Here is a 16,410-nt window from a genome sequence, read left to right on the forward strand (position 1 = left end):
CATCTTCTTCTGCTCGTCGCACCTTCCCCCACATACAGCTTATGAAGGGGGCAGTTTCCTCTGATGTTCATGGCACTTGCTTTCCTTCAACTATATTCCTAATCGATTTGGCTTGTGTCGCCAAATTTGGCTCATTCAAGCCTCGCAATATTCTGCCGGCACCCGCCGGGAGCTCACCTCAAGACAGTGCCTCCAACCTAAGAGACGGCCCCTTTCTGAACACTGCCCTGTCCTTCTTTGACTCTTGTCTCCCATGGTCACTTTCCAGAACGGCTCGCAGCACACAAATCTTCAGGGAGTGGTTGCCGTGCTTCGGGTCGAGTTTACGAACTGTCTCCATCTGTTTCACTGACACTATCTCTCTGTTGCCTGCCGACTGCTGTCAAACGAGGAGGAAAGGCCACTTTGCAATCATGGCCCTACTAAAGGACTGGCCGTTGGAAAACGTGAGTCGACATATTGCAGAATTTCGCTCCGTCATGTGCGCTAACTTGATCATTTCAGGTTATATATACCATCATAGTCGGTGTCGTGCTTTTGATGGCATGCCTCGAGTGGTTTCTCTGGTTGGCAGCGTTCGTCTACTGCCTCGTCAAAGTCTTTCAAAAGGCAGAACATTGGTCTATTAATGTCTTATGCATCATTGTTGGCACTGCCTTTGTTCTCCTCCGGTAAGCCGTGTCCAGTCACCTAGCACAACATGGCCCTAGCTAATATCAAGTCTAGGGTCATATTCCTCCCAATCATGGTGGTGACGCTGCCACTTCCGGATACCGTTACAAAGTTGTGGCCGAATGAGATGGTGTCTTTTCTCCAGTGGTTTGCATTCTGGGCCTTCGCGATCCTCTTGACAGTGCCATGGTTGTTCTGTATCTACCAAGTCGTGACAAATCAACTCGGTCGAACGAAGCGTATGAAACAGGTGCTCGATGATGTTACTGCGCCAAAGGTCGTCATAGTCATGCCTTGTTACAGAGAGGAACCTGAGGTTCTCCTCAAAGCTGTCAACTCAGTTGTCGAATGCGATTACCCACCCGCCTGTATCCATGTTTTCTTGTCCTTCGACGGGGAGGAGGAGGACGAACTCTACCTCAGCACTATTGATAAACTTGGTGTATCCATGAAGATGGAGACATACCCCAAGAGTATTGATGTCACATATCGATCTGCACGTGTAACCATTTCACGTCTTGAGCACGGAGGCAAACGTCACTGCCAGAAAGTAACCTTCAAGCTCATTGACCGAGTGTACGAGGAGTATCTCAAGCGGAAAGACAATCTATTCATTCTCTTTATCGACTCCGACTGTATCCTAGACAAGGTATGCCTACAAAACTTTGTCTACGACATGGAGCTCAGCCCTGGCAATTCTAGAGACATGCTGGCTATGACAGGCGTCATTACCTCGACGACGAAGAAACATAGCATCATTACACTGTTACAAGACATGGAATACATACACGGACAGTTGTTTGAACGAACTGTTGAGTCTGGCTGTGGTTCTGTCACTTGTCTCCCGGGAGCGTTGACGATGCTGCGCTTCTCAGCCTTTCGAAGAATGGCCAAATACTATTTTGTAGACAAAACAGAGCAGTGTGAAGACCTGTTCGATTTTTCTAAATGTCACTTGGGAGAAGATCGCTGGTTAACCCATCTATTCATGATTGGAGCCAGGAAGCGGTACCAGATCCAGATGTGCACATCGGCCTTTTGCAAAACCGAGGCTGTGCAGACATATCGGTCCCTGGTTAAGCAGCGGCGCCGATGGTTTCTAGGCTTCATCACAAACGAGGTCTGTATGTTGACGGACTGGCGCCTGTGGAAGCGCTACCCCATTCTCATATTGGTCCGTTTTATGCAGAATACCATCCGGACAACAGCATTACTATTCTTCATCATGGTTTTGGCCCTGATAACTACAGTCAAGAAAGTGGACGACCTTCCTGTGGGATTCATTGCCGTCTCTCTGGGGCTGAATTGGCTTCTGATGCTGTACTTTGGAGCCAAGCTCCGGCGATTCAAAACCTGGCTCTATCCTCTCATGTTTATTCTTAATCCGTTCTACAACTGGCTTTATATGGTGTACGGTATATTCACAGCAGGGCAGCGAACTTGGGGCGGGCCACGAGCCGATGCTGCGGCGGCGGACGCGCACACGACAGCAAGAGAAGCAGTGGAACAAGCTGAGAAACAGGGAGACGAACTGAACGTGGTCCCCGAGACGTTTAAAGCGGCACATGAAGCACGTAGGGCTGCCTCGAACCGTAAGCCGACTGCAACCACCGAACTCGGGCGAACTCGAAGCGTGGTGCGACCACCAGACAAGATTGATGGCAAGTTCTCGGCACGTCAAAAGACAGCATCAGGAACATACGCTCATCCAGATGAGATCGATACCAGCACAGAGGACATTGAAATGGGGAAAACAACATCCCACGTGTGCTCGAAGCCTCAAGAGTGTGCGGATCTCGGGGTTGGAACACAGCGAAGAATGAAGTTCCTAATGGATGAGGAAAACATTCGAAAGTATGAGATTGCACAACAAATGCAGGGCCGAGCTTCTCAAGTAAGCGATATGGAAGGCATCCAGTCGAGTCACGGATTCTCGGCTTCACCTATGAGACGTGCTGAGATTTCGGGAGATATGACCACTTCCCCAAGTCCTGTTCAATACAATCAGGTCGCTCAAGACGAGCCAGTTGAACCTCGTCGTCGAACTTCTCCGGAGAGAAGCATTGGTACCAGCCTTGACGGGGAACAAGTAAGGCTTGGATCAAACGTGTCGTTTGCTAGTCGAATGACGAGAGAGAGACTGAAGAAAAGCCGATAGAATAAGGCGATGAATATTGCCTGGATCAAGCCAGTGTTTATATTGCTTAGGTTGAGCCAGTTACTTATGTGGTTCGTCATTCTCAGATTATACATAGTGTAAAAAATGAAGCTATCTCGAACAACGAACAGCAGGTTTTGCATTGGATAGTTGTCGATCCAAGCATGCTGAAGCCCACATCTACCCCGCAATTCTGGAGCCGCATGGGCCATCATGACAGCACACAAGAGAGATGAAGATGATGAAGGTCAGACCAGGCAGGTCGTTCGTTGACCGGGGTCGAATGCTCCAAGCGACCCTGTCACTTACTATGTACAGCCAACTACGGATACAGTACGGACGGGGGAGGGCGAAAGGAACCGGAATAGCCTCACTGACATGTGGCATCCTGATATATATGCAATTTCAACAACTCTCACCAACATGAGGCTACTCCTGTTAGTTCATGAACAAATTGTCGTTTCGGTGTGCCGGGGAGGAAAATGAGGGCTTTGTCGGTGAGCCAGTCCAGTCCAGTCGATCACCTGAAAGTTCATTTCCAAGTTGGCGGAGCAGAAGAGTGAAAAATGCATGATATTAGTTTCGAACAGCTTGGCACAGTTTGTTTGGCTGTGTCAAGATCATGCAAATGTTGTCTTTAGTCACACCCGGAGGGTTGGGCCCGGTTTAAGGTGGTGGTAATATTATTGAGCTCGACCAAGATAGGTAGTCTCGAAATTTCTTCAATATTCTTGATAGAGATATTTTTGTCTCGTCAGTAGGGGTTAGGAGTGCGCTGAGATGTGATGGAAAAGTCAAGTTTGCCATGTTTAATAGACTAAAGGAGCTTAGGTGGCGAGGAATCAATCCATGAATGGAAGACTTGCTTTATCGTTATCAGAGGAGCTCTCACCTGTTAGAGGGGTTTTCAACACCACTGTTTGTGCCCCTCCATCAACAAAGCTTTGTGTCTTGCCTCGCCTTTGAAATGGTGGAATAGCGGGGGAGGGGCATGACATCTCAATTTTTACTTGCTGCACTTGTCCTGGTGAGGCGAAAAAAAAGAAAGAAAGAAAAAAAGGCTTAGTCTCTGCTTGCCTCATTTCAGGACACGTTCGAGTCGAGGGTATCACTCACTAATAAGGTACAGTACTATCTACCTAGTAAGGTAGTTGCTGTAGTGTATGTATCGTCGTGGCTGATGCTGGTGCCTTGCGTTTCTTTTTTAGTGGGGATGCTGTATCTGCTTTAAATCCCTGATATCCACTGTAAGGCAATGTGATTGCGTACAGGAGCTGTTGAATCTGGTGACAGAATCGCACAGAAATCTATCGTCGTTTCTAGGGTCTGCTAGGTCTAGTCAACTGTTCGACGTGACCACAGCATCCCAGCACAAACGAGATATTGCATTGGTTCAGTCTCACTAGATCTATCATGAATATAAAAAAGTCGAAGCACATCTTTTTCGGAAGACGTTTTTAATCTCTTTTGAAGAAACGAAACTTCGCATCTTCTAGAAACAGCTTAAAGAAAAGAATCGAATCGCGACAGACATTCAAGTAGTGTATACTTGGTTTACATCATCGCTCTACACTGCAGGTCCACCACATCGTACATCGACCCGCAGGTACCGGATACAGTGCACTTCCCTGTAGCCACTGAACCATTGAAAATTTCAGTACAGTGCAGCCCATTGAGCGGGATCCCCCATTCGCTGCCCCTCCACCAAAAAAAAAAATTGACCCAGCGCCAGCGGACCAACCCAGGCCATAAACAACCGCCGCCCAACCAAACCAACCTTAGCCATTCATACCCTACCGACCTTTACTCTTCCCCTCCATATTCTTTCTATCTTATCCATTCTCACGATCCTCCCTCTATCTCCCGCCTTTTTGCGATCGCTTTCCTTCTTCTCTTTTGAGCTTTCCCGCGCATCGCTCAACTTTATATCCCCCTTCCTCTTTCTACCTTAATACCGTGTTTCGGGGCAAACCCCACCAGTCGAAATCATGAGTGTCGTTGGTAAGTGATGCACCCTGAGTACTCACTTTTTTTCTTCTTTGCTGGCGGTGCTCGGCCAATCGCTATTCCTCCCAAGGAACAACCCGACTTTGAACAACATCAAACTGACTGTTGACTTTCCTCTGTAATAGGTATCGATTTCGGAACCCTCAAGACTGTCATCGCCGTTGCCCGAAACCGCGGTGTCGATGTTGTGCGTATACCCTCATAACCTCCCCCGCCATCTATCCCAATCGACTGCCCTGCCCCTCCATACCTGCTTCGTCGTCGCTCCTACACTGCCGATGGGATGGATGGCCAACTCCAAGGACTCCCATAACTGACTTCGTTTGTCTTGTACAGGTCACCAATGAAGTTTCAAACCGAGCAACTCCGTATGTTTATACCTCTTGTTTGACCCCGTTGCTTGTCGCGCGCGGTCCACACCCCCTACCACCACCTTTATCAGACATATATACTGACAATTTTATTCTCTAGTTCCCTGGTAGGATTCGGACCCAAGTCTCGTTACCTCGGAGAGGCTGCCAAGACCCAGGAAATCTCCAACCTCAAGAACACTGTCAGCTCCCTCAAGCGTCTTGCTGGCCGACAATTCAACGACCCCGATATTCAGATTGAGCAGCAATATGTGACCGCTCCTCTGGCCGACTGCAATGGCCAGGTCGGTGCTGAGGTCAACTACCTGGGCAAGAAGGAGAAGTTCACTGCCACTCAGCTGGTTGCCATGTACTTGAGCAAGATCAAGCAGACCGCCGGAGCCGAGCTCAAGCTGCCTGTTCAAGATGTCTGCCTGAGTGTGCCTCCTTGGTTCACTGATGTCCAGCGCCGTGCTCTTATCGACGCTGCCGAGATTGCTGGACTCCGTGTCCTCCGCCTCATCAACGACGGCACAGCCGCCGCTCTCGGCTGGGGTATTACAAAGCTCGACCTGCCTGCCCCTGAGGAGGCTCCCCGCCGTGTCTGCTTCGTCGATATCGGCCACAGCAGCTACACTGTCTCCATTGTCGAGTTCAAGAAGGGTGAGCTCGCTGTCAAGGCCACCACCTGGGACAAGGACTTCGGTGGTCGTGACTTCGACCGCGCTCTGGTTGACCACCTCGCCAAGGAGTTCAAGGGCAAATACAAGGTCGACATTATGACCCACGGCCGTGCTCTTGCCCGTACCATCGCCGCCGCTGAGAAGACAAAGAAGATTCTCTCTGCTAACCAGCAAGCTCCTGTCAACATTGAGTCTCTCATGAACGACATTGATGCTTCTGCCATGATCACTCGCCAGGAGTTCGAGGCCATGATCGAGCCTCTCCTTGCCCGAACTCACCTTCCCCTCGAGGAAGCCCTTGCCCAGGCTAAGCTCACCAAGGACGATATTGATGTTATTGAGGTCGTTGGTGGCGGCTCTCGTGTCCCCGCTCTCAAGGAGCGCATCCAGGAGTTCTTCGGCAAGCCTCTCTCATTTACCCTTAACGCCGACGAGGCTCTTGCCCGTGGTTCTGCCTTCAGCTGTGCTATTCTCTCCCCTGTCTTCCGTGTCCGAGACTTCTCCGTCCAGGACATCATCAGCTACCCCATCGAGTTCGCCTGGGAGAAGGCTCCCGATATTCCTGATGAGGACACCAGCCTGACTGTCTTCAACAAGGGCAACGTCATGCCCTCGACCAAGATCCTTACTTTCTACCGAAAACAGCCCTTCGATCTCGAGGCCCGATATGCCCAGCCTGAGCTGCTCCCCGGCAAGACTAACCCCTGGATCGGCCGTTTCTCTGTCAAGAACGTCAAGGCCGATGGTAAGGACGACTTCATGATTTGCAAACTCAAGGCCCGTGTCAACATCCACGGTGTCCTGAACGTCGAGACTGGTTACTACGTCGAGGAGGAGGAGGTTGAGGAGGAGGTTAACGAAGACCCCGATGTGAGTTTGTCCGAGCCGTATATGGCGTCCAATGATTTCCCCCCCGTCCATGATCAGGACTCGGCCTCTTCATCGTCCGCATCTGTTGGAGATGATAGCCGAGCATATCCTGCAAAGCGCCCGCGACTCGACGATGAAGAAGAAACCGACTCGTCCCGTTCCGCTTTCGCTGTTCCAGAGCATTTAGAAGAATCGATTTATGAACCCCGATCGCTAACATCCGTTTCCCAAAAGGCCATGGAGACCGATAAGGATGCCCCCAAGAAGACCCGCAAGGTGAAGAAGCAGGTCCGCAAGGGTGACCTGCCCATCTCCACAGGCAGTGCCTCTCTTGACGACTCCACCAAGGCCAGCCTTCTCGAGAAGGAGGCTGCCATGGTTATGGAGGACAAGCTTGTCGCCGATACCGAGGAGAAGAAGAACGAGCTCGAGGCTTACATCTACGACCTCCGTGCCAAGCTCGACGAGCAGTACTCTGAGTTTGCCAGCGAAGAGGAGAAGCAGACCATCAAGGCCAAGCTTGAGGCCACAGAGGTATGTTCACATGTTCATTGATAACTCGAAGATCCACATACTAATAGCAATTCTAGGATTGGCTGTACGAGGAGGGTGATGATACCACAAAGGGTGTGTACGTTGCCAAGATTGACGAGATCCGCGCCATGGCTGGTCCCATTGTCCAGCGCCACTTTGAGAAAGTCGAGGCTGAACGACAAGCCGCTCTGGAGAAAGCCGAGGCCGAACGGGCTGCGAAGAAGGCTGAGGAGGATGCTCGCAAGGCTGCGGAGGCCGAGAAGGCCAACACAGACCAGGAGATGAAGGATGCCGACGCTCCGCAACAGGAGACCGAGGGCTCTGCCGACCCCCAGTAAATTATGAATAAATGGAGGGAATCTCGACACTGCGGATGCATGCTCGGTCGGCTCTGCGTGCGTGATGCTTGCATGATATGAGATGAATGACGCCTAAAAAGATTACGGATGTTGAAAAAAGAAAGGGCACCAGGTTTGGGAGAAGGAGAAATAGAACATGCGATATGGTTGCAAACGGCTTTGTTTGTTTTATTGGAAGAAAGGGGCCCGGATCATCATGACGGATATGTTACCCGAACGTTAGACCACCTTTTTACACTTTTAAGTTAGTAGTTAGGATCCATACACTCGAGTTGGGTCAGCTTCTTCTGCCACTATTCAATTGTGTTATCGTGATGAGTTGGAAGCGATCGCCTGCCACGAAGACAATCCTTATGCCGGGGGCATATCGGACTGAATAGCAAGGGTCGTTCATCCAGTTCACACTCGTTACATAGCATCAGCAAACATAAGATTAAATCATTTCAGCCCTCGTTGGTAAAGAGCCCTACTCTATACGACTACGTTGCCTTGAGGGTGCCCCTTGCCCTTCAATTTCACGTCTCTTCAATCTTTTCTTTTTGCTGCCCGAAAATGCAAACCAGTACCGTACACAATTCCTTCAAACAAGTTGATGCAATTTCTTTTCCTATTCTCTTCTTTTTGATATGCAGTGTAGTTCTCGTACTGTTCTCCCCACAAAGGGAGCTGGCTACAACCTGATGTCCTGTCAGCATGTTATCGAAACATCGAGTTTCGCCTCCAGGACAGGATGCAACCAAGCCCCCGGCGCGGTTGTTGAGGTAGAAGCTTCACACCACCCATGTTCTTAACTTTTTGTAAGCTTGGCTGCTTATGAAATGTCGAATAAGGGCTTGAGCTTGATGATGAGCTGCCACTCCTCGTTGCTGACCTCCTTTCTGTAGTATTCCTTGAGGGTGTCGATACTGGCTCGAGAGATCAGACTGTAAAGAGTCTCGTCTTCTTCCAGATGTCGGCCATACATGGGCTGGTTGCCGCCCATCTCGATCTTGATAGCGACGGAAGGTTCCTTTCGCTTACACACGGGAATTTGCTTGTGCTCTCGCTCAATTGATGTACTATAAAACTGTTAATAGGGGGTCTCGTGGGAGGAGAGAATCTAGAGACTTACACTCTGCCCAGCTTGACGATCTCCTTGGCGCCGGTTGTAGGGTTATTCCTGACAGCGGCGACAGGACAGTTGATTCTGAGCTGACCCTCAGTGACATCAACACCAATAACAATGGGGTCGTTCTTGTTGAAGACCTTGACGGGCTTCAGGACACAGGGGAAGACAGCAAGCATCTTGGACTCTTCCTTCTTCTTCTCGAGTTGCTCGTCCATATGCTTAGTGAAGGCATCAAACAGATGATAAATGATATCAGCTGTAAAGATCTTGATGCCATTGTCCTCTGCATACTGCTGTGCTTCCTTGTCAACCTTGACATCGAAACAGAGCATGATGGCATAATCTGGTGCCTTCTCCAACATAACACCACACTGCAGGACATCACGCTTGTAAACGGGACCGATACCAACGTTGGCAACAGGAATCTTGCAGTCCTTGAGGAAATCGAGCAGAGCCTCGAGCGAACCAAGAGTCGACGCTTGGACGCTGACACCGCGACCAGTTTTCTCGACACGGTTGAAGAGAACAGCAAGATCGGACTCGACCTCATCCTCAATATCGTCTTCGTCGTCATCGGGACCGACAACCATCAGGCGTGAACCAGCGATGGCACCCTCGAGACCAGGGGCGCTGATCTTGACACCCAGAGCAGCCTTGACCTCCTTATTGTGGACATAGGCGGACTTGAGACGCAATTCCTTCATGGGCGCTGGTGTAAGCAGTGCTCTGATATTTGTCTTGATAGCGCCTTCTGTACCGCACAGCACAATGCGGTCACCTTCTCGCAAGATACCGTTAGACAGGACGACATCGATGGTCATACCGAAACCCTCAATAGCCTTGACTTCGAGCACAGTGGCCTGGACCTCAGAGAGATACATGAGAGAGCCAACCATACGCTCTTGAGTGAGCTGGACAATGAGCTTCAACATATCAGGGACACCCTCGCCAGTGTGTGCCGAAGTGGGCACAAGCGAGACGTACTTTGACATGGACTTGTTCTCGTAGAAGAGCTCAGAGTTGAAACCCTGCTCAGCGAAGGCAATCTTGGTCTTTTCGAGACGGGTCTCAAATTCGTTGCGGACAGCCTTACTCTGGAGAGCCAAACTGTCCTGGAAACCGTTGTTGGCAACCTGCTTCCAGCCGTAGAGACGATCGATCTTGTTGAGGGCAACGATGAAAGGAGTCTTGCGCTCTCTCAGCATGCGCATAGACTCGAGTGTCTGGGGCTCGAGACCGTGCATGATATCGACGACCAAAATGGCAATGTTACAGAGCGAAGAACCACGAGATCGGAGGTTAGAGAAGGACTCGTGACCAGGGGTATCGATGATGAGAAGACCGGGGACCTTGAACTCGAACTTGCCGTCAGGGTTGACAACAGCCGTCTTTTGTCGGATGGCTTCGACAGGGAAGTACGTGGCACCAATCTGTTGTGTAATACCACCAGCTTCACCCTCTTGGACGTTAGTTTGACGGACCTTGTCCAGGAGCTTCGTCTTTCCAGTATCGACGTGACCCAGAATACAGCAAATAGGGGATCGCAGGTTATCCTTGGATCGGGCAGCAAGGGCGGCCTGGTGAGCCTTTTCACGGCGCTCAGCAGCCTCTCGCTTCCGCTTCTCCTCAGCCAACTGTGCAGCTGTGGCAGCCTCATCATCGGAAGACTCCTCCTCGGACTCATCCCCAGACTCTGCTTCAGCCTTTGCTTCCGATGTACCGTTGGCCTTTTCGGCCTCCTCGTCAGAATCAGCATCCCAGCTGTCCTTGACATCACCGTCAGAAGCAGCAGCAGCCTCCCAGTCATCCTCCACATCACTCTCGGCACCCTTCTTTTCGGCAGCAGCCTTGGCCTCGGCCTCGGCCTTCTCATGGGCAGCCTTCTCTTCAGCTTCCTTCAAGGCCCTCTCAGCTTCTTGTCGAGCTCGCTCAGCAGCTTCTGCGAGAGCCTTCTCCTCATCGATCTGTCAAGGGTTAGCAAATCCTGATCTCTCGGTGTCTTTTATCACAAAGTATACCTTTTGTTGGGCACGGCCCTTCTTTCTCCTGTTGTCCGCAGGCTTAGACTTCTTCTCACTAGGCTCGCCTGCAGGACCAACTTGAATACCGGCAGCCAACATCTGCTGGAGCTTTCGCTCATTTCGGGCCTTCTCTTCCTTTTGGGCCTTTGTGAGATACTTGCCCTCCTTCTTGAGTTGCTCGATACGCTCCCTCTCCTTCTGCTTCTTGATGGCCTTGGCCTCCTCACGTCGCTTTTCTTCCTCAGCAGCTAGGCGCTCGTCTTCTTCGGCCTGGGCCTTGGCTTCGGCTTCAGCTTTGGCAGCTTCTTCTCGTTGGCGCTTGAGTTCCTCTTGCTGCTTCTGGAGCAGAGCAAGATGAGCGGGGAGCTTCTTCTTCTTGCCTCCCGCGGCGGGCTCGGGGGCGGGAGCAGCCTCAACAGGGGCAGCCTCCTCCTGCTCCTTCACCTCAGGGGCAGCCTTTGGTGCAGCGCCACCCTTCTTCTTCGCAGCGGCCTATCATAAGGTCGAGTTGTTAGCAGGCTGTATTTAAGTAGAATAGAACCATGCTATGAAGCAATCCATGGTGTAGCTGTAGCATACCTGCTCCTTCTTTCGCTGCTTCTCACGCTCCTTCTTGAGCTTCTCCTTCTCGGCCTTGGTCAGGATACGGCCACCATCGGCGGCATCGTCAGTGGCAGCAGGCTCGGGCTTCTTAGCAGCTTGCTTGTTCTGCTTGCCACCCTTGCCCTTCTTCTCAGGTAGAGCAAACTCATCGTCGATGTTGGCCTCGACGGGGGCTTGGGCGGGGGGCTCTTCGGCAGCTGGGGCTTCGGGTTCGGGTACGGGTTCAGGCTCGACGATGCCCTTCTTCTTGCGCTTCTCCTTGTTCTTGCGCAGGGTAGCCATCAGGCCACCGGCACCGCCAGCATCATCATCGTCGTCGTTTGCGTTGGCGTCACCATCGGCACCGTTGGCATTGGCAGGCGGGGCAATACTCTCGCCCAGCTCGGCCTCCCAGTCGTCCTGCTGGTTCTTCTTGTTTCCCTTCTTCTTGGGCGGCATCTCGGCGGTTGTCTCGGTGGGTGAAACTCGAGATGCAGTCGTCAAGGTTGGCGGGGCTAAACGTTCCTTATGTATGGAAATTTTGGGGGGGAAGGCAAAAAAAAGTACCAAAGTCCAAAAAAAGATAACGTTACAAAATTGTGCCAGACGAACAAGGCAACCTACTAACTAATTTCCGTGGTCTCGGTCACTCTCTCAAGCACACACGCGCGCACACACACAATCAAGCAAGCAAGGCAGAGAGGATCGAATGCACGCCTAGACAGACTATGGTCAGGTTGAAGGGTGCGAGTAGGTGGGTTGGGCTACCAATTTAGGCGGGGCAATACTGCGGGCAACCACTGTAATTCATGAACTTATGTCCAGGGCTTTCTCTTCAGTGGCGAATCTTTAGGCTCTGAAATATCGTTTTCGTGACATATCCAGTCTCTAAAAGCGTACGAGATGTCTGTCGCGCACGTACTTGTCACCCAAGAAATTTTGGTCTACTCCGTCTGCCCTTTCAAAAGGTCACAACGTTTGGCAAATAGGTAATTCAAGCCGACCTCAGCCTCTGATGTAGTCTAGTGCGGGGCAATGACAAAAACCCCAGGAATCATGATTATTTTGTGAATGTGCCATATTATGTAAGCCTTCACCAATGGGCAAACCTGATGAGATGAAGCCTCAAGCCTTGAGCGTAAGATGCGACGGCGTTATAGGCAGGAGTCAAATTGAGTCATGTTCTGACTCACAAATCTGATTATTATCGTCAAGAGTCATTATTTTATCTAGACCATATTAAATGCCTTTCCATGTGATTCGCCATGTTCCTAACTCAGATTGCTAGAGTCAGAACATACTCGAGAATCTCATAGCCCAGCTCAATGTACTTCTTTCGTCCTTGAGAGCCAGTCTCTCGGAAACCTTCGGTATATATGCCATCGTCAATTCCATCCAAGTACTCGCAAAACAAATCGATGCCATCTCCAATCAACACCAGCTCTTCCAGCGCACTCATATCAAGGCAACGTTTCAATAGGTCACCGTCTATATGCATCATCTCCCGGAATCGCTGGGGCTCAAGCTCTGGATCCAGATCCATCCCCGGATCACTGTCCCTCAATGATTGACTGTTCCGGACGAAGGGACAAATCTTCTTATCCTGGTATGCCAAGTTCTGTATCAACCTGAGGAAACGCCAAAGATCCAGACCTATCAATGAAAATTGGTGTAGTGAACCATCAATAGACACTCCCAGTATGTCTGCCTGGTCCACTGTACTAAACAAAGTATTGTATCGTCTTTGGCGATCAACAGCCGACCAAAAAGGTCGAGTGTGCCCCTTGCGGAACCTCCTGATAGATGTGGGCAAACTCCCTGTGACGACAACCTCGAACTCTTTATGGCGCTGGCTCCATGGGATCCAAACTCCTGCAAACCCTGCTTGTGCCGTGGATATAACACTCACCGGCCACTTGCCTGGCTCTTCTTCAGAGTCTCCCATCTCTATCACATGTCCCGTAAACCGAGTCACTCGGTCGCTATGGATAATAGAAGGGTCACTATTTTCTGATTCCACGTTCAGGTCGATGACCTGAAGCGAGTGTTGAGCAGTCAAGACGCAGACTTTTGTCCCTTCCACACGCAGGGTTGTGGCTGGGGAATCCAGCCTGAACTGCTTCATGGGTTTGAGCTTCTTCTCTGCAAGGTCGAGGACTTCCCAGTGAAGAACCTTTCCAGCACAAAATAGGAGACCCACATCATCTCCAACGACTGTGTAAATAGGCTCGGCGAAGCCTTTCTTCTTATATCGGGTCCAGTACTGTAGTTTTCTCGTCGGGCCATCGTCGCTCTCGGGCTTGAGCGCTGTCACAGACACAATCATCAGTCGACCATGTTGAGTGGTCACGATGATGAACGGAAATAGTTTCCCATCTTTGACATAGGTCCACTCATACAGACCAAATATCCTGTCTCCTGGATGTCCTAGGCCGGAAATATAATCGGACGGCTGCTTGTCCTTGTTAGCTGCCGTTGCGACATTCACACCAGTTTCGGGATCGATAAAGGAGAGCGTTGGGCGATCGTCCTTCAAGTGTGCAACCACCAAGACCTTCCAAATCTGAGAAAAGATGACGCGCATCGGTGTTCCGCCGAGAAGAATGCTACGAGGAACAGGTCCAACATGCGGCCAAATATCAACGAGGAGAACTCGTGTCCCAGACAGTAACATTAGAGACATATGACGTTGGTATCCAGAAAGGCTGCCTTCGAGGCAAAAGGCTGCATGCACGGGGGGTGATGATATTGACGGTTCGTTCGAGTCGGTTGCCCAGATTCGGGTCTTGGTCTTGAATCTGCTGCCCTTTGGTGAAAAGTCCGTCATAATGGATAGGCTGTTGTCACAGCATGCGAAAAAGGCGTGCTTTCCATCAAAGAGGCTAGATGCTGGAAACACATTGGTTGGTGAAATGCCGATCTGTTCAATTGAAAGTGAGTAATGAGCAATATCCTCTCCTGGTATCAGGATCGTCACAAGATGGCCGCTCCTCGTGCCAAGCACCAAGATGACCTTCTCAGCGGTATCATGGATGGCTAGCACACTTGTATATGCTTCCATGTGAAAGTGACCTTCTTGACCAGGAGTAACTGCGAGCAATTCAGCACACTCTTTCTTTATCAATAGCGAACATCAGACTTACCAAGGTCTGGCTGAGTGACGTTGCTGCTAATTTCGAGGCCAGCCAGCGAGTATATAGTCAAGAGTGGCAACCCTTCCGTAACAGAACCTGCAATAAGGTAGGTCTGTGCTGACGCCTTGAAAAGACCGATGCAGGTTATTTCTCCTTTGGCATCAATGGAGGTTGAGTGCGTCAGATTCATTTGGTCAACCAGCAAAACATCAAGCTGGGAAGCGTTTGCACCATGTGAAGATATCACCACGATATCATCTGTGCAGCAAGCATGCTCAGCTAGCAATGAAGACTTTCCACAGACTTCACCATGATTGTGTCGTGAGCTAGACTCCCTGTTAGCTATTGTTGCAGACTCAAAGAGAATGAATCCAAGATTGTCAGCACTCGCCTCTGTGTAGGTGCAACAAGACACGTAGAGGTCTCGCTGACTTGGATTATCACGGTCTGTTCTGTCTGAAATGCCGAGATTGTTCGCGATGATGTATCGAATGGACAGGCCTCTGGTGACAAAGCATTCGCATTGCTGAGATCAGCGGGGAAGTGAAGGACATCAGTAGAATGCGGCAGTGACAAAATGACATAGAAGCCTCGCTCTCCTTGAGCCTCAACTGGGAACATCCAGGACTGGCGGACATGCTGGTCATGGTCGAACTCAAGGCCAATCCGTGCTTGAATGCCCCATCTCAATTCCGTCAAACTCGACCGGGGCCCACGGCCGGACGTGCAGAAGATGCGATCTGACTTCGGTCTTGAGTTCGATGATACCTTGCGTTTCGTCGAGAGATCTTTCCTCTTGCTATCACTCCTCCAGGAAGGATTGGTATCTGTCGTAACCAAATCGACCACAGGGGACCAATTGGGAATGACACTGACTTGTTGGGGATCTTTGCGGGGAATAAGCTGCGGAAATCGGATGTTAGCTGAGGCCAAGATACGAAGAGACAATGCGAACCACCTTCCAAATTCCACCTGGACCAGAGTCGCCGCCAGTTATCAAAACATCCGAGAAGACATCATAAGCTGTAGTGAAAGCGGTTGTGATATTGGTGCTGATGGTTCCGAGAGTCATAACTGTTGGAACTAGATCTCGCGAATCGATCTCGATATGTGCAATAACGCCATCTTCGCGAGCCAGATAAATGACATCCATCTTCTCCAGGTATATGTTAATCCTAAAAGGTCTCGCCCAGGTGGTCCAGAGCGGTTCGGCAGCTCCATGATGCAACCTGGTCTGTTGAGGGGAGTGTGTTTCCAAGGTATCGAACGACGTCTGCCCCGTGAATGCGTTCTTTACTATGCCAATCGAGTGCTCTGAAACTGCCAAGAAGGCAGTATTGACTTTGAGGGGAATGATCATGAGAGGCATTCGGTGCTCTTTTGGTAGTGGTGTCCCTTTCTCTGACCGAAATACAGCGGTAAGTTCGTCACCAAGCTCCCAGTCGTAGACGACCATGCGAGACACGTGAGCCTGCTTACTCACTTCACGTCTAACAATGATCAATAGGAGAATGATATGGTAATCGTCTTCCGGTCGTGGATATAAGAACTCCATTTTGTGTATGACGCCCTGCGTTAACCGAACTCGAGTAGACTTGATAGGCTTAAGAAATCCGCAGCTCTCATATTGAGTGCTCATGTGGGACAGCGACTCCAGCTCGTAGATGATGAATCCACCTTCAGCAGATCCAGCAGACATATATCGCGACGAGGGGTCAATGGAAAAGTGATACCCCAAGAATTGTAGATTCCTGGGGCTCTGAAATGTGGTAGCTACAAAGCGCAGTGTCCCATCTAAGCGTTCTTGAATGAAGAGGAAAACGGCATCACCTGTCTCGAGCATTAGGACCAGTAGTTGCGGTGGTAGTACACGCTTCTCTTCGGCTTCTTTGGCTTCTTTGCCTTCACTGGCTTCTTTGCCTTCACTGGCTT

The 16,410-nt window shown here is 50.5% G+C and overlaps 4 protein-coding genes across 9 annotated transcripts in view; 2 read left to right on the plus strand and 2 right to left on the minus strand.

The window, feature by feature from the left end:
* Window positions 1–133: 133 nt before the first annotated feature.
* Window positions 134–3,439, plus strand: FOIG_06723 (chitin synthase). Its single transcript, XM_031205916.1, has 3 exons — window positions 134–446; window positions 505–671; window positions 727–3,439. The coding sequence occupies exons 1-3, from the start codon at window positions 414–416 to the stop codon at window positions 2,828–2,830; spliced, it is 2,304 nt and encodes a 767-aa protein (XP_031064640.1). The 5' UTR covers window positions 134–413; the 3' UTR covers window positions 2,831–3,439.
* An 827-nt stretch (window positions 3,440–4,266) lies between these two features.
* On the plus strand, window positions 4,267–8,100 carry FOIG_06724 (heat shock 70kDa protein 4). 5 transcript variants are annotated; one of them, XM_031205918.1, is made up of 6 exons: window positions 4,267–4,831; window positions 4,963–5,024; window positions 5,174–5,205; window positions 5,309–6,740; window positions 6,975–7,274; window positions 7,331–8,100. In XM_031205918.1, exons 1-6 carry the CDS (start codon window positions 4,819–4,821, stop codon window positions 7,610–7,612), a joined length of 2,121 nt encoding a protein of 706 aa, XP_031064642.1. In that variant the 5' UTR covers window positions 4,267–4,818; the 3' UTR covers window positions 7,613–8,100. The 5 variants fall into 5 exon arrangements, with proteins under 5 accessions (XP_031064642.1, XP_031064644.1, XP_031064643.1 ...); XM_031205920.1 differs by having other exon boundaries at window positions 4,963–5,205; XM_031205921.1 differs by having other exon boundaries at window positions 4,295–4,831; window positions 5,174–6,740.
* Window positions 7,977–12,311, minus strand: FOIG_06725 (translation initiation factor 5B). 2 transcript variants are annotated; one of them, XM_031205923.1, is made up of 5 exons: window positions 12,113–12,311; window positions 11,342–12,061; window positions 10,760–11,254; window positions 8,745–10,705; window positions 8,022–8,691 (listed from the first exon to the last, which is right to left on the minus strand). In XM_031205923.1, the coding sequence occupies exons 2-5, from the start codon at window positions 11,801–11,803 to the stop codon at window positions 8,445–8,447; spliced, it is 3,165 nt and encodes a 1,054-aa protein (XP_031064647.1). In that variant the 5' UTR covers window positions 11,804–12,061; window positions 12,113–12,311; the 3' UTR covers window positions 8,022–8,444. The 2 variants fall into 2 exon arrangements, with proteins under 2 accessions (XP_031064646.1, XP_031064647.1); XM_031205922.1 differs by having other exon boundaries at window positions 7,977–8,691; window positions 11,342–12,311.
* Window positions 12,312–12,511: 200 nt separating this feature from the next.
* Window positions 12,512–16,410, minus strand: part of FOIG_06726 (uncharacterized protein) — a 6,062-nt gene continuing 2,163 nt past the window's right edge. The window contains exons 3-6 of the mRNA XM_031205924.1: window positions 15,437–16,392; window positions 14,870–15,381; window positions 14,488–14,804; window positions 12,512–14,434 (exon numbers count right to left, since the gene is read on the minus strand). Of these exons, the coding sequence (XP_031064648.1) occupies window positions 12,621–14,434; window positions 14,488–14,804; window positions 14,870–15,381; window positions 15,437–16,392 (3,599 nt within the window). The 3' untranslated portion in view covers window positions 12,512–12,620. The remainder of the gene's footprint in view (window positions 14,435–14,487; window positions 14,805–14,869; window positions 15,382–15,436; window positions 16,393–16,410) is intronic.

This window comes from Fusarium odoratissimum (genome assembly GCF_000260195.1).
Source record: "Fusarium odoratissimum NRRL 54006 unplaced genomic scaffold supercont1.9, whole genome shotgun sequence".
NCBI classification, from domain to species: Eukaryota; Fungi; Ascomycota; class Sordariomycetes; order Hypocreales; family Nectriaceae; genus Fusarium; species Fusarium odoratissimum.

Coding starts and splice junctions, on each gene's coding strand:
- FOIG_06723 (XM_031205916.1), top strand. CDS start 414: ATGGCCCTACTAAAGGACTGGCCGTTGGAAAAC. Junction 447..504: donor AGGACTGGCCGTTGGAAAAC/GTGAGTCGACAT, acceptor TGATCATTTCAG/GTTATATATACCATCATAGT. Junction 672..726: donor ACTGCCTTTGTTCTCCTCCG/GTAAGCCGTGTC, acceptor TATCAAGTCTAG/GGTCATATTCCTCCCAATCA.
- FOIG_06724 (XM_031205917.1), top strand. Junction 5,206..5,308: donor GTTTCAAACCGAGCAACTCC/GTATGTTTATAC, acceptor TTTATTCTCTAG/TTCCCTGGTAGGATTCGGAC. Junction 7,275..7,330: donor CCAAGCTTGAGGCCACAGAG/GTATGTTCACAT, acceptor TAGCAATTCTAG/GATTGGCTGTACGAGGAGGG.
- FOIG_06725 (XM_031205922.1), bottom strand. CDS start 11,803: ATGCCGCCCAAGAAGAAGGGAAACAAGAAGAACCAGCAGGACGACTGG. Junction 10,706..10,759: donor AGGGCCGTGCCCAACAAAAG/GTATACTTTGTG, acceptor AACCCTTGACAG/ATCGATGAGGAGAAGGCTCT. Junction 8,692..8,744: donor ATCGTCAAGCTGGGCAGAGT/GTAAGTCTCTAG, acceptor ACAGTTTTATAG/TACATCAATTGAGCGAGAGC.